The 14494-nt window shown below is 37.7% G+C and overlaps 2 protein-coding genes across 2 annotated transcripts; both read left to right on the top strand.

Moving 5' to 3' along the window:
* The first annotated feature begins 2422 nt into the window (after positions 1-2422).
* Positions 2423-9056, top strand: LOC122076903 (uncharacterized protein At5g01610). The gene is made up of 3 exons (XM_042642524.1): positions 2423-2712; positions 5459-5513; positions 8309-9056. The coding sequence occupies exons 1-3, from the start codon at positions 2611-2613 to the stop codon at positions 8686-8688; spliced, it is 537 nt and encodes a 178-aa protein (XP_042498458.1). The 5' UTR covers positions 2423-2610; the 3' UTR covers positions 8689-9056.
* An 845-nt stretch (positions 9057-9901) lies between these two features.
* On the top strand, positions 9902-11601 carry LOC122076902 (lamin-like protein). The gene is made up of 2 exons (XM_042642523.1): positions 9902-10730; positions 10803-11601. Exons 1-2 carry the CDS (start codon positions 10541-10543, stop codon positions 11159-11161), a joined length of 549 nt encoding a protein of 182 aa, XP_042498457.1. The 5' UTR covers positions 9902-10540; the 3' UTR covers positions 11162-11601.
* The last annotated feature ends 2893 nt before the right edge of the window (positions 11602-14494 follow it).

Genomic DNA, 14494 nt, shown 5'->3' with positions numbered 1-14494 from the left:
GATTTTCTTATAGGTGTATTGCATTTGGATCCTAAGGACTGTTCTAGACTTTTTCAAGCAGTTTTAGACACATGCACTCACGCCCGGACACATTCCTAGTTCTAGTTCTATTTCATGTGGATTTTAGACTTTCACAATAGCCCTTGATGTGGTGAATGATAAAGAAACCACTGTCATTTTCGCTTATAAAAGATGCTGGCCGCTTGCATTCTCACGTCTAGAGACAACCCTTGTTTTAAAGCAAGAGGGCTTTGAAAAAACAGCCCCTGCCCCCCTATTTTCGGGGACTGTGTATGGGGAACTCAAGTGGGTAACGCTCCTCCAATTATGATTTTCAAACAGTGGCTACTAACCTTGCACAAGCTTCCTACAAAAAAAAAAAAAACCTTGCACAAGCTGAAACTTGAAACTGATAAATAGAGGAAAGATGCATTATTAGTATGAATTGTTTTATAGCTACACAAGAGATCTCACATTCTCACCATGTGAAGGTGACAAGATACTGAGCTGGAAGTGCAAAATCTACTTTCGCTAGACGGTCCCCTGTCTCTCTGTTTGGACATAGAAACAAAAAAAGTCTTCCTCTACGTTTATTTGTTTTGTTTTGGAAGCTTTATAGAGGCACAGAAGGCCAACAAAAGCATCTTAAAGTAAAGGTTACTTCATCCTTCATTATTTTAGAATGATCAATCACCGCACCTACCTGTTGTTACGTAATACCAAATGACATTACAAGGAGGAAGTTTTCCTTAACCGCCAGCAACTCATCATGCGATCCAAGGGTCGGAGATCCTGCCTCCAAACACCATCAAGTGGCCCTAAGGACGTGGTGTGAACAGATTCTCGTTCATCGTGGGCTTAGAGAAACTCGATCCTTGTTACAAATTGAAAACAAAACTCCAATTATCTCTTTGGATCCGTGTCTTTTTGCTTCCTAAACAATCCATGGTCCCATGATGGAGATAGCGTGCACTATATTCTTTGTTCAAGAATATTTCCTTCTTTATTTTTTACGATAAAAGTTCTTGTGCACAGCCATCCATAGTAGCTGTCATGGTCATGGATGGACCACCTAAGTACTATATGGAAGGGTGATTTAGTAATTTCAACATTTGAGTAGGAGATGCATTGGACCTTCCCCACCCCCAATGCAAACCCCCCCCCCCGCGCAAAAAAAAATGTTAAAATTTAAAGCATAACTAAATCATTTGATGCCCATGTATTGGCATCTTCGTTGTATCCATCACTTTGTTCCTTCAAATTTTGGATTCTAAGAACTTATCCAAAAGTAAAATAAAAAATTTGATCGTTTGAACTGCAAGTATATCTTATCTATGATGAGTCATAAAGTTGAGTTCTTTCTAAGGATCTTTATCCATTAAATAATCAAATGCCAAATCAAATTACCTAGGTGCATGGCAAATTTATTTAGAACAAAATGGGCAACAGGCCTCACATATGGATTGAAGGGGCAACCATTAGTTCCATGAATTGAAAATTTAAAAATAATTAAGATAAATAAAGGGCCCACATGGTGGTTGTGGCAATTTTAATTTCAAATTGCGTCTACCTATATTTTCAGGTAGAATAAGTCACATAAATGGTCTAAAAGATATAAATTTAGTTTATTTTAATAAATAAAAATTATTGTTTACTCAGAATCTCAGATTATTGGATAAAGAAAGTTGGATGTTTCTTACAATGCCGAAGTGAGAAATATCCAAAATGGCACCAATGTGAGGGTTGCAGACAATTTCCTATAGTAAGAAACATTGTGTCTAAATTAAGCGATTGATACTATAAATTCATAGCTCATTACGTGGGAGGATACAAAAAATTTCTGTTTTAACGTGGTGTATACTATATAGAGATATATTTCAAAAAGGATTTTTTTTTCGACACCTCAAGATCTCAAATAATTTCTTACTTTATAACTTTTTTTTTTTTTTTAAAGGATAAGTATTTATTCACATGTGTATTTCAAATTATTTTTTAAAATATTTTTATTCTCCTAATATAAATAAGTTTAAAAAATAAGGCAAGGAAAAAAAGAAAAAGAAAAAAAGGATTATCTGAAGTTCTGAACCAATGTAAGGAGGAGCCGGCTCCATGTAAGGATGGGGTGAGGCGTGGGTCGATCGGGTTAGGGGAAAAGAGGTTCCGGGAGGGAGAAACATTTTTCAAAATAAAGAAGGAAGTTTCCAAGAAGTAAATGCTGGTGTGGGAGTGGGACACAGCGGCATCTTTCCTGGCGAAGGGCCCATATACGTACGTATCTGGGTCCCACTCCTACTGTAACAGGTGATCTTGACCGTTGGAAGAAGATTCGTATTGCAGGCTGATCGTTCATCTCAAAAAAACTTTGGGCGCTTCCGCTTTTTAGTTACGCTGTTCTGTTCATCTTAAAAGCATTGCTGCGTTACTGGACTGTTGTTAGTCCAGTGACTGGTGAGAGAGACACACGGAGAGGGTGGGTCGGTGGGAAGTGTTGGGCTTGTGAATGTTGGAGAGCTACTCTCTCGGTAGGAAGTAGGAACCGGAGAGAGAGAGAGAGAGAGAGAGTGAGGGCTTGAGGGGACGGGATCACTCAGAGGCTCAGAGCAGAGAGTAATGGAGAAAGCTCTGACGAAGGTGGGAAGCATAAAAGCTGGGAGCTTTTGGATTTCCCGTAAAGCCAAGAAGGAGATCTCCAACATTACTGAAGACATCAGTGTAAGTAAATGATTATGTTCCTCTTCATTTCCCTTTCCCATCCCTGCATCCCTATACTTTGTCGCATTCACTGTGATTCTTCTTCGATCCCTGGATTTATCTCTGTTTTTTGTGATAGTTTTTTTGGCTTTCGTTTCATGCATTACTCTTCGTCTGGCGAATACCTATTTGATGATTCTCTCTTTATCTTATACTGATTGTCCTAGCTTACCTGTGGAATGAGCTTTGGTTGATTATTCTTTCTAAGAACAGAGTTAAATGGAAGGCGGAAAAGGATTGTAAGGTCTTCCTTTTGTACCTGTTATTAACGTCTTTCTGATGTCTTCGGGTTGTTCTCAGTATCTCACATTCTGGAACTTCTTTGCTTATGACTCAGTTTTCGAGTTGCTGTTAGCCTTCCGTCCTAGTCCAGAATCCAGTTAGGTTATTGGATCTGTTGAATGAGCAGCGTTAGCATGGAATTGGCTGCGTGCTTTGAATTTCCCATTTTTACCTTGCCTTTCTAATGTTTCAAGCACATTTCTTATACTGGTCTTAGATTCAGCCGAAACTAATTTCTGTGGATAGGTTTGTCAGGTTTTATTGTATTAACTTCTCATCTTATTTCATCGTAATTTCTATTGTCTATGAACAAACGTTTTAGTAATTTTATTCAATTGGATACTTGTTTCAAATTTAGACTTGTGCCTTGCAAGATCCGTTAGGACTTAATAATCAACTGAGATCAATGTGTCACCTTTGAGAATCTTGATAGTGTATAATATATCGCTCTTTTCATTGCTGATGCCTTTTTTTCTTTTTTGGATTCATTGATGGTGTTGTTGGCTAACTAATCAGAGTTGTTAATAGAAAATTACTATGGAATAGGATATGTGACTTGAAGAAAAAACTAGCTGGTAAATTGAGAAGATTTGCAAACCTAAGGCGAAGGGAGGCCTTTCATTTACCATCTTTCAGAGAGTTGGAAATTGTCATTTTAGTAAATTCATTTTGGAAATCCAGGAAGGAGAAGAATCTTTGCTTCTTTTTTTTTTTTTTTTTTGGGGTGGAGGTAAGGGGAAGGAGAAGCATGTGTGGGAAAAAGGGAATTACAGCCAATGAAAGCAAATCAGTGTTGGGAAACCATTTGGCCTGTTATATGCTGTTGCATAAGTATATCGAAGGCTATTGTGGGCCTGGACTCCTTTTTCTTCATATTGTTGCTGCCGTTGGGTTTGTCCGCAGTCTTAACTAAGATCCTTTACATGGATGGTTTTATCTTTAAGCAATTTGGGCTGTTCCTGGAAGGTCCATTAGTTCTTGACTATAAAAGAAAAGATCTTAAAGAGGGACATGGTCTAAGCTTCATATTTATAGAGATTTGGATATTCTAGGAAATTTTAGATATAGATCTAACAAGGCTTTATGGTGATGGTGTTTTCTTATATCACGAGTCAAACTACAGTATTATCCATGTCATTTCCAATGTAGGAAGGATGTTAAAACCCATTTTAATCCTCAAGGCTGAAATTGCTATGTTATATTACTGCCCCAGTGATATTCAAATGCCAAATTTCCCCTTTGACGGTTACTGACTTGTTCAACATTTAAACTATCTTTGTATGTGGTGTATAAGTATGATATAGATATAATTTTTATAATTTTTGCAGAAGTATGTCATTTGTGTATGCCGTATGGTAGAAAATATGAAATTATTCCTTAAAATAAAACAAAGATTAAATAGAATGTCTGCTAAGAGGTATAGGAAATATATAACTGTTGTAATAAAGATATGTACTGAGATCTTAGTTATGTTTCCTCATGTAACCAAAAAGATGCATTATATGCAGTTGTTAGCAATATATTCGTAAATTTGAGTACTATTAGCTCAGTAATTTGAGATTTGAGAATATGGGTCCCCCCACCATTGGCAAATTTTAGAACTTATATTTTTCTGAACTTGCAAAAGAGAGGGGGGGGGGGGGGAGTATGAAGTTTAACATTAACAAAATAAAATCTAAACAAACTTCATTTACAGAACTGGCAAAAGGGGGGAAAAGTATGAAGTTTAACATAAGCAAAGTAAAGTATTTTCATAATGATATCTTTTTGGATAACCAGAGTAGTATAGTAATTGGATCCTGATCCCATAATCTGGTACTCCTGGAAATGGCATTTTGTAAGTATCTGACCCAAAATTTACATTGAACATAGAAGTATCTTACACAATTATGACAGCTGTGTTGAAGTAACCTGATAAACTTGGACAATTGCATGTGCAATCTTTTGGTCGAGTGACTTGATTATTATTTTTCTGTGTTTCAAGTATGGGATGCCCCTATACCTTATAGCTGCATGGATTTTGTTTGTATAAAATCTTATGGTCCATTATCTTATTTGAGGGGGGGTCCTGATTTGTTGTTTTTGTCAACCAATGAGCTGAGAGGACGTATTCCCCATGTCCCCCTGTCCCCCCACCCCTGCCCTTTTTGTATGGTGTGTGATGAAGCAGGGAGTAGATGGAGAAGATACATCTTCTGTCAGAACAGTCCTGTGCATTGCTTTTTTCAAGATCTTCCATTACTCCCACATTTTCTGATGCACATTCATCCTCAATCTGTTTTTTCTTGACGGAACTAAACATCTGATTATATGTGATGGAAATTTAGTTCTCACTTAGGTGTAGATTTTATTTCTTTCTCTTTATTATTATTATTATTATGTTGAGTCCTTTCTTCCTATATTGAAATGATACTCATTATTGTAGTCTATCTCCAATACTGTTGAAGAGAAGGCTAAATGGATCTTCAACAAACTAAAAGGTTTGACCAATTTCCCTCAACCTGCTTCCTTTGTTTAAGTGAATTCAGGGGAATGAAATGCAGTTCATCATTTAGATTAATCACTTAAAATGATCTTGTCATGCTTATATTCTATCTTATTTTATTGCTTTCTTGGTTCCTTAAAGACTATCCACTTTGGGCAATTTAGTTGTTCCACAATCTTAATCTTCAAAAACTAAATGCATAAACTTTGGTTTTTTTTCCCATTTTGCCAATCATCACACTAATGCAAAAAAGAATCTACAAGTGTGGACAAACTTGCGCGCAATAATTTAGAGAAAGTAAGTAGTAGAACCATTCACTACTTTTCATAACATATGTGTTCTTTTTCACAATAGTCAATCTTTGTGGAATAGGACTAGAATCTATTCCTCTGGACATTCATGAAGGTTTTTTCTTTGGGTGGCAATGTTGGGTTTTGCATTGGTAGAAGGACCTAAGGAGTTGCAGCAGAGAAGTTCAGGTTTAGGCCTTGCAAGCAAGCTGGATTTGGATAAATTTTCGCAGCATACTTGTCATTTATAGATTTTTCTTGAGAAAGTTTTGAAATTGCTTGTTGTTTAGACTAGAACTCCTTTATCAGTGGTGGTTGAGGATCCCTTCGTTTGTGTTGATTTTGAATGATGATAATTGATGGATTAGTATTAGAATGCTTACAATCTATAGGTGGTGTACCGAATGAAAGGGTGTACCCAGTGCATGAGGCTTCTGCAACTGTGGGGTCTGGGAGGGTCGTAACGTGTGCAGTCTTACCCCCGCTTCGCAGAGAGACTGTTCCCTTATTTAAACCTGTGACCACTTGGTCACAATGGAGCAACCTTACTGTTGCACCAAGGTCTGCCCTCAGTGTACCATGTGCCCAATAAAGTGAAAATAAATTAAATGAAATTAGAAAAACTTGGTGGTGTATTCTGCATTTTGTTCAAGTTCAAACTCCACAAGATTTGTAGAGGCCTAAATTCCTAGTGACTTTGGGAGTTGGATTGGGTGATTAAGTAGGTGATTCTGATGGTGTGCACAAATGCAATATACTCCAACATAAATCATATAATACCCATTTCCATTTGGATTCTGATAGTCTAAAAGATAGCCTCAAGTCCAACAAGAAGTTGACGGGGACCATGGCACTGTTCCGAAGGACGGATTGTCAAGGCCGTTTCATCCAGCACTGTTCGCATGGCCTATGTTCGTGGCATAGGGTGGGGTTCAAATACTAGTAGCCATAGCATGAGTTGTGCCTAATGACATTTTTGTATTTAAAGTGCATAGTGTTTTGTATGACTTTTCAAGGCTGTCATGTCTCCTTCTAGAAATCCCTAAAATGCGAAAGAGCTACCTTGTACGGGAGTGACAGCTTGTCAAGGCTACAACACATTACATAGTTGAAGTGCCAACATAATTTTGTAAGAATGCATTCCAAAATTATCTTGCATTTCTTTCTATATGAAATTAAAATGATTGAATAGAATTTTTGCTAATCAAAGGAAACCTGACGCTGTCCACCTCTTTCTTCTGGGTTGATATTGTTGTCACTACCGTTTGTGACCACTGAATCTCACAAACAGATTCAGCTGTCTGTTTTGAATATGAAGAATCATTTATAGACCATTCATTTTGTATGCTTAAACACCAAATCTTTTTCTGGCACAGACACCAGTGGACTTCAATGGAACTTGCCATAATTCCTTAAACTCTTAAACCTTAAAACCGTAACCCTATAACCTCATCCAAGGGAGTCATCTGACAGCTTCGCTGGATTCTTCTCTGGCAAAATCATATATGAAAATAGCCATGAAACCTTAACATGTTAAACCAAATGCCTTGAAACCTTAAACCATGAATCTGAATTCTGAAACTTTAAAACTATGAAACACAAGTCTTATACCATTAAACCTAAACCTGGTAACCCCAAGGGGCTAGCTCACTTCGCAAGGACCAGTACCTCACAATTAGGAGGTCATGAGTTCAACTCCCCTTGGGGCCTGCCTATAAATAAAATATAAAAATAAGTGATAAAACCTAAACCTGGAAAATGGATGGGTGACCCTTAACATGAATTGGTGCCATGAACCATGACCCGCCACTGTGAAAAGATAGCCAGAGTTGTCACGACCTCCTGAAACAGTGGGAGGGAGATCCATTGCCATTGCTGATGCACCCACCATTACCGGATTTCTCTGGTGCCATTGCCAATTGCCACCACTGCTATGCCAGTCATTTTCTGAAGAAGCAAAAAGGACTCATTCAGAGTGAGAGGAAGAGAGGCAGGTTGAAGAGGAGGGCTTGACTTGAGGTTGAAGGAGGAATGAAATAAGATACAGCTATACCCTTCGTAATTTCAGTACACTTAAAGATGATAGATCTCATCTTGTGAGATTTTGGGAGTACACATACCATTGTAAACCCAAATTTTGCTTTTTCTTTTTCAATCAAACATTACCAATCTTTCCAAGTTATCAGATTGTTATCTTAATGTAATTAGCAGTCTGTAAAATATCAGTGGGTGGTCAAAAATGAAATTTTAATTGTTTTACTTCACTGTGGAAGATGTTTCAGTGGTCCCTAATATGTATACATCTAATTGTCTCAATTCAATTACTTGTAGTTGATTTGGCAAACAAGTTCTTGTACCCCTACAATGCTTCTTTATGTAAACCCATTCATATTCATATATGGTTTTCTTCAGGCATTTGTTTATGCACATGTATGCAAGCATTGCAAATTTGTAAAGAACCTATGTAGTAGAAGCTTACCCATCTGTTTCTTTTCTAAAGGCAAGCCTTCAAAGGCCCTACCAGATCTCCTTCGAGAGTACAACCTACCACCAGGGCTCTTTCCCCGGAATGTTACTTGTTATGAGTTCGATGAATCAAAGGCTAAGCTGATTGTGTACCTGCCCTCTACCTGCGAGATTAGCTTCAAGGACTCCTCTGTTATAAGATACAGTACTCGTATCAAAGGGGTACTGACGAGGGGAAAGCTCAGCGGGATAGAAGGAATGAAGACCAAAGTCCTGGTATGGGTTAAAGTCACTAATGTGACTGTTGAGGGCTACAAGTCAGACAAGGTTTGGTTCACAGCTGGTGTGAAGAAATCAAGAGCAAAGGAAGCATATGAGATTCCTCGTGATGCCATTAAAGTGGATGAGTATTGAGGACAGAATATCAGATACCATCATCATCATTGCCGTAATCATGCTTGCCAATTTTTGGTATTATCACATCCTGCATTATTATGTGTGTGCATGACCTTTTTAGTACATTCTTATGTGTACACATTAGTGTTAGATATCTCTTCTTTACTAGGAAGATCAATGGGAAAATCTGTTTTTTCTTCTCCCAACTCTTTCAGCCAATAATTTTTTGAATGCCTCCTTCAAAGCTGTGTTACAAATTTGTAACTTAATAGCATTAAGAGTCTGAGTTTCATTTGGATTTCTTTTGTTTCTTTATATATCGGCAAGTAAGCCATAGATTGTCAGTTGGATTTGAATGAATGAAATAGTTGCTGAGTTGGTGTGGAGTGCTGTTGACCAAGAACTTCCTCTCTTCCTTTGCTCATAATCTATTATTTTCTCTTCTAGGTTGGTTCCATCTCGTCCCATTTTCTGTTTACTGTATTCCTTCGTCCTCTATATTCTACTTACTGTTACTCCTTTTTTCTTTTACTGTTCTCTTACCGGACTCTAAAATAATTGATACAACTCACTCACCATCAGCCCGTGGGGTCTGAGATTTGGGGCAAAGAAAACCCTTAGGCTCCTCAAATTGTAGGATCTCGTCTCCCGAATCATATCCTGCAGTGAGATTTAAACCTAGTTCCACAACTGATCTGAATCCTTGCTCACCGCCAGACCCTTTTTCGGAAAAAATTTCATCGACCTAAGCCAGCCGGACCGTTTGCTTCCTGAATCGATTCTAGAGAGCCATGGTTCTTGACTTCTCAATGACCCATTTATGAAAAAGGACCCTGTCGGTCTGATGTAGGAAACACCCATACACAGTAGTGTGAAAAGACTCAACTGCCCTTACCACGGTTATTTTAACACTTTAATGAGTGACTTGCTGTGCCTGGGCGTTCCCACGCCAGACGGGCAGAATTCTCTGTCCAAATTATTTCTTAAAAAAAAAACAAAAAAAAGAAAAAACAAAAACCAATGGGGATTCCTATTCTGTAAAAAATTTATTTGTACATTTTTAATAGAAGCTAGAAGAGAGGTTTTTAGGAATTGAAAGATCTATTTGCAATAATCATATTATGGATCTCACTTTGGGACATTGATCGGATATCTTACTCATAAAATCAAGGTAATCTTATAAAAAATAGAGTGCAAACCTATAATTACTGAAGGGGAAGGGGAAGAGGAAGAGGAAGAGGAAGAGGACTGCATGATGCTGTCGTGCAGATTACTTTATGTGCCCTCACAAAAATGGGTTGCACGGTTTTATGGTTCCACCCCCCCTCTCTCTCTCCATCAAAAGATTCCTGTTTGATAATAGTTTGAAATCTATTACTTTAAGCCGAAGCTATCACCACTAGTCTATCCTAGTATTCATAAATCCACTACTCATTTGCATCAAATTGCACATGTGCATCAAAAGAAACACTCACCCTCACTGGGATATCTCTGGATACTTTTTCCAAAATTCATGAAATTGATTTAGTTGAATCAGCCCTAGATGAGGATCATTTTCTCTCATTTCTTAATATGAAGTTTTAGTTTCCTCCCAATAACAGGGGGTTGTGTTGGCACATTGATGATGTTGGAATTTTATACAGAGCCTACCCAAAAAAAAAAATTGTACATAGAGAGAGAGAGAGAGCTCAACTGAGGGAGTTTCTTGTGGACCGGAAATCAGGGTTTTCTTTTTCAATATTTTTTATCATTTCATTTCAACTTAAAACGAGGAAGATCAAGAATAGCATCCAGGTGCAGTATCATCATAACAAAGAGAGGAGGTAAAACAGACTTGAGACTTAGGAGAGAGGAAGAGAGAGAGAGAGCAATGGAGCTGGGGAAACAGGGCATTGCGTCGCCTAGGGTGGTGGTGATGGTAACAATGGTGTTGCTGTTAGTGATGATATCGGGAGTGTCTTCCGTCAGATACATCGTCGGAAAGGACTTTGGATGGGCAGTCAATGTGAACTATACCACTTGGGCCCAAGACAAACACTTCTACCTCGGCGATTGGCTCTGTAAGTTCTCTGTTTCTTAATTTGTTATCTTCAATTAACAGCATAGGACTCAGCGTGTGTACGTTGTTGCAGTTTTCGTCTATGATAGGAACACGATAAGCGTGTTGGAAGTGAACAAGACAGCCTACGATCAATGCATAGAAAGTGATCTAATCCACAACTGGACCACTGGACATGGAAGGGACGTCACTCCCCTCAATGAGACCAAGCGTTACTATTTCATAAGTGGCAAAGGTTTCTGCTTCAGTGGAGTCAAGCTTTCCGTTCTTGTCGAAAACCCACCGCCACCTCCATCGTCGACTCCTCCGCTGAAACAAACGAGCGGATCTGCTTCATCTACGTTGAGTAGTAACAGAGGCCATTACCACATTGTTTTACCAGCTGCGTTCGCCATAGCTGCCCTTTGGGACTCTTTCCTCCGTTTCTGCTAGGTATAATAAAACTGAGCCAGTCTTCATCACTTTTCTATCGATTGAGAATCTGTGTTTGTCCAACCCGCAATCCATGGCGGTTCTTGTAGTAATCCCGGTGTGTTTCGAATTACAATGCACTGGCAGTTTTAAAATTGAGATTTAGATTTTCAAATAGCGTTGTTGCAGTCGTGTGCTTGCTTAGTTGCTGATGTCCTTAGTTGAGACCTCAACCCTTTACACCTTTCTACCCTCTTGGAGGAAGGATCTAAGTGCTCATGCCTCCATGGGATGGGTCAGAAACCATGTGAGCATCTATCAAAGTGATAATAAAAGTAAATGGGAGTTGGTTAGTTAGAAGGGAGCGTGGCCCTTACACCATCGCATGGCCAATGGAAGTAATAATAGAAGCATCAACATGGATAAAATTTTCACCTTTTATAAGGGGGTAGGGTTGTCATTTCACCCCATCGTGTCCAAGTGTATGGACACACTGCATTTTAGGTTCTTTTTTTTCTTAAATAAATAAATGAAAAATGATTCTATGCCAATAGTCTCCAATAGTCTCTCTCTCTCTCTCTCTCCCCTCCTCCTCCTCCTCCTCCTTCAAACCAGAATAGAGGTGTCTTTTCACATGAGAAAAAGAGATAGATGCATAGTAATACTGACGTAAGCCAAGCTTACTGATAGTCACACTTGTCTTGTGCTTCCAAAAGTATCATATACACTTGTTATACTAAGGATGCATTTGGTATCGTTTCAAAAAAATGTTTTTGGAGTTTTTTCATTCTATGGGAACAAAAAAAAGGGAATAAAAGGTTTAGTGTATTTATGGTGTGTTTCATTTTTTTTGGAACAAAAAATGACAAAAAATAAAAAATAAAAAATAAAAATGAGAATTGACGGAACAACAAAAGGTAGTTCCATAGTTCCAGTTTCATTTAAAAAAAAGAGACATTTTAACACAGAAACTGAAATTTCCATTTTTGACATGAAACGTCATTTTAAAAACATACCTAACGTAGCCTAATACTTGCCTTTTCTATCAATGAATCCTTGACTCCCTCTTATGCCTTAGTTTGTACAAGGTTCAGAGACTCGAAAAGGGCTTTAGTATTGGACCAAGTTTTCCTTCGCTTACTATGAAAAGAGAATCTCACAATCTTCACGATTTTACCTTTAAACCTTTTTTTTTTTGTGAGTAAAATTAAAAAAGAAAAATGATATAAAAAAAGAGGCCCCAAATTGATAAAAAGGATTTAATTAAGAACCTTTTCTATCCAATATGAACGTAATCACCATAAAGCAATATATTCCTTTTTCACTATATTGGTAAAATGAAATGGAAAAAAAACACTGCTGTTTCACATGGCTCTTGTTCTCAGGCATAGGAATGTGGAAAATTTCAACTCTACCCTTATTAATTCAAAAACTCCTTCCATATTGATTGTCCTTGCACTCCCATTGATAAAAGGGCCACACAATCGGATAGTGATCTCTTGTTCAAAAGAAAAAAAAAAAAAAAAAACCCTCTCAATTTAACAACTGCTTAGCACACTTGGTGAACTATGGTGTGCACAAGACCTATGTTCACTAGCAGGTCTCGAGCTTAAGTTTTTTTATTGTTATCTATTTCCTTCCCTACATATCAAAAAAAAAAAAAAAAATCTCAATTTGATTGGATAGCTTATGATAGAACCTCTCATGTCTATCCCCCTCCTCTGCCCATAGGGGCAAAGTAATATTCCCTTTCTTATTTGTTTTGTACTAGGAAGTAACTAAACCGACCTTATGCCTCCCCCTTCTTCCCTTGTCCGTTTTATAGTTTTACCAGAGAAAGAAGTCACCCAATCCCAGCGTCTATAGAGAAAATATCTTAATGATCCATTAATTTACTTTCTTATTATAAATCAATCGATGAATGGAGGGCTGATCTGGAAACTTTTAGCATTAAATATACGAAAAAGCCTCAGCCACCCTGGCTATTTTAAATCCAGTTTTAATCGTATGATCTGTTATTTATTGAAGAAATCTCTTATATAATTAATGATCATCCAAATTTTGTCTAAAAGTAATTTATTTTTTGGGTGAAAAAATAGTGTTTGAAATTAAGATGTTAATTGTGATATATGATGTTAATTCTTTTAGGTCCTTAAAAAAAAAAAAAAAAGAAGAAGAAGAAGAAGAAAAAAAAGGAAAGAATGAATGAATTTAAGGGTTTTGTGGATAACATTCCACTAATTTTAAGCACCAAGCAATCATAAATGGACGTACTTGGTGCACAAGGCTCCCATATGTGCAAGGTTCTTGGGCGAGAACTCTGTAGTATTACCCTGAGAATATTGAGAGGCTATTTCGATCCATGTAGCAAATAAAGCATTGTAAAGGACTCTACATGGTAGACTAGATGTACTAGTCTTTTTGTGGCCACCAAAATACCCTCTTGATACCGCACCACAAGAATCTCAAACTCCGTGATCAATGGATTCCCATTCACCGTGCATAAGAGTTTCCTCAGTCCAAAGTAATTGTCATCTTGATGAATTGTGTTACTGTAGCATCATATGGATTCCTTGCCAACCTAACAATTTCAGACTGGCCTCATGTGAAGTAGTAGCCACCACCATATCCCCCCACTCCTTTCATGGTTTTAAAACTTAGGTTGGAACTAGTCAGGTTGATCCAGAATCAATCAAGATCGATCTTGATTAGACCAATTCTATGCATATTGAGTATGACCAAGTTAAACCAAATCAGGATGAGTCAGGCCGATTTCAATATGAGGCTGAAGAATCTAAAATACTTGTTGATATGGAGAGAATCTAGTCAGCTCTGCCATTTAACAATTCTCTCTTAGTTTTCATTTACTTCTATAAAGTTCTTTTGTTGGTGTACGATGTCTTGTATTCCATCACAGTTTAATCCAGGGAGTACTGATGTAGGCCTCCTAACAAAATGGCAGTCCCGCTTACTGATAAGTAGGTTGTGGGGGTTGCAAGGGGGGATAGGAGGTCCCCCTGCATAGCGGGGGTTCATTATATATATATATATATATATATATGTAGCAAGAGTTACTTTCTTTGTAAGTAATTATGAGATGTGTGAGGATGAATACTGTAACCCCATTCTCTATTGATAGTGAAGTAGAATCTCATCTTACCGAGGAAGTAGGCAATCTTGCTGAACCTCGTAAACCTGTATGCATTGCTTGTTCTTGTTTATTCATTATCTTTTGCGTCGCTTTTAGGGTTAGATTTTTACATCTTTCCCTTGTCATTGTCTCAATTATGTAAGGTTTCAAAACTATGAATCAGAAATGGAATCCACTTGAATTAGTGTGGAAAAGCCCTAAAA

Source organism: Macadamia integrifolia, chromosome 4 (assembly GCF_013358625.1).
Source record: "Macadamia integrifolia cultivar HAES 741 chromosome 4, SCU_Mint_v3, whole genome shotgun sequence".
In the NCBI taxonomy this organism is placed as follows: domain Eukaryota; kingdom Viridiplantae; phylum Streptophyta; class Magnoliopsida; order Proteales; family Proteaceae; genus Macadamia; species Macadamia integrifolia.
The sequence above is the reverse complement of the archived record's forward strand: the minus strand, read 5'-3'. Positions and strand labels throughout refer to the sequence as shown.

What these genes read in the sequence shown, in the direction of transcription:
- LOC122076903 (XM_042642524.1), top strand. Translation starts at nt 2,611, where the DNA reads ATGGAGAAAGCTCTGACGAAGGTGGGAAGCATAAAAGCTGGGAGCTTT. An exon ending in ACATTACTGAAGACATCAGT is followed by an intron (nt 2,713 to 5,458) that starts GTAAGTAAATGA and finishes TCATTATTGTAG; the next exon opens with TCTATCTCCAATACTGTTGA. An exon ending in GATCTTCAACAAACTAAAAG is followed by an intron (nt 5,514 to 8,308) that starts GTTTGACCAATT and finishes TCTTTTCTAAAG; the next exon opens with GCAAGCCTTCAAAGGCCCTA.
- LOC122076902 (XM_042642523.1), top strand. Translation starts at nt 10,541, where the DNA reads ATGGAGCTGGGGAAACAGGGCATTGCGTCGCCTAGGGTGGTGGTGATG. An exon ending in CTACCTCGGCGATTGGCTCT is followed by an intron (nt 10,731 to 10,802) that starts GTAAGTTCTCTG and finishes ACGTTGTTGCAG; the next exon opens with TTTTCGTCTATGATAGGAAC.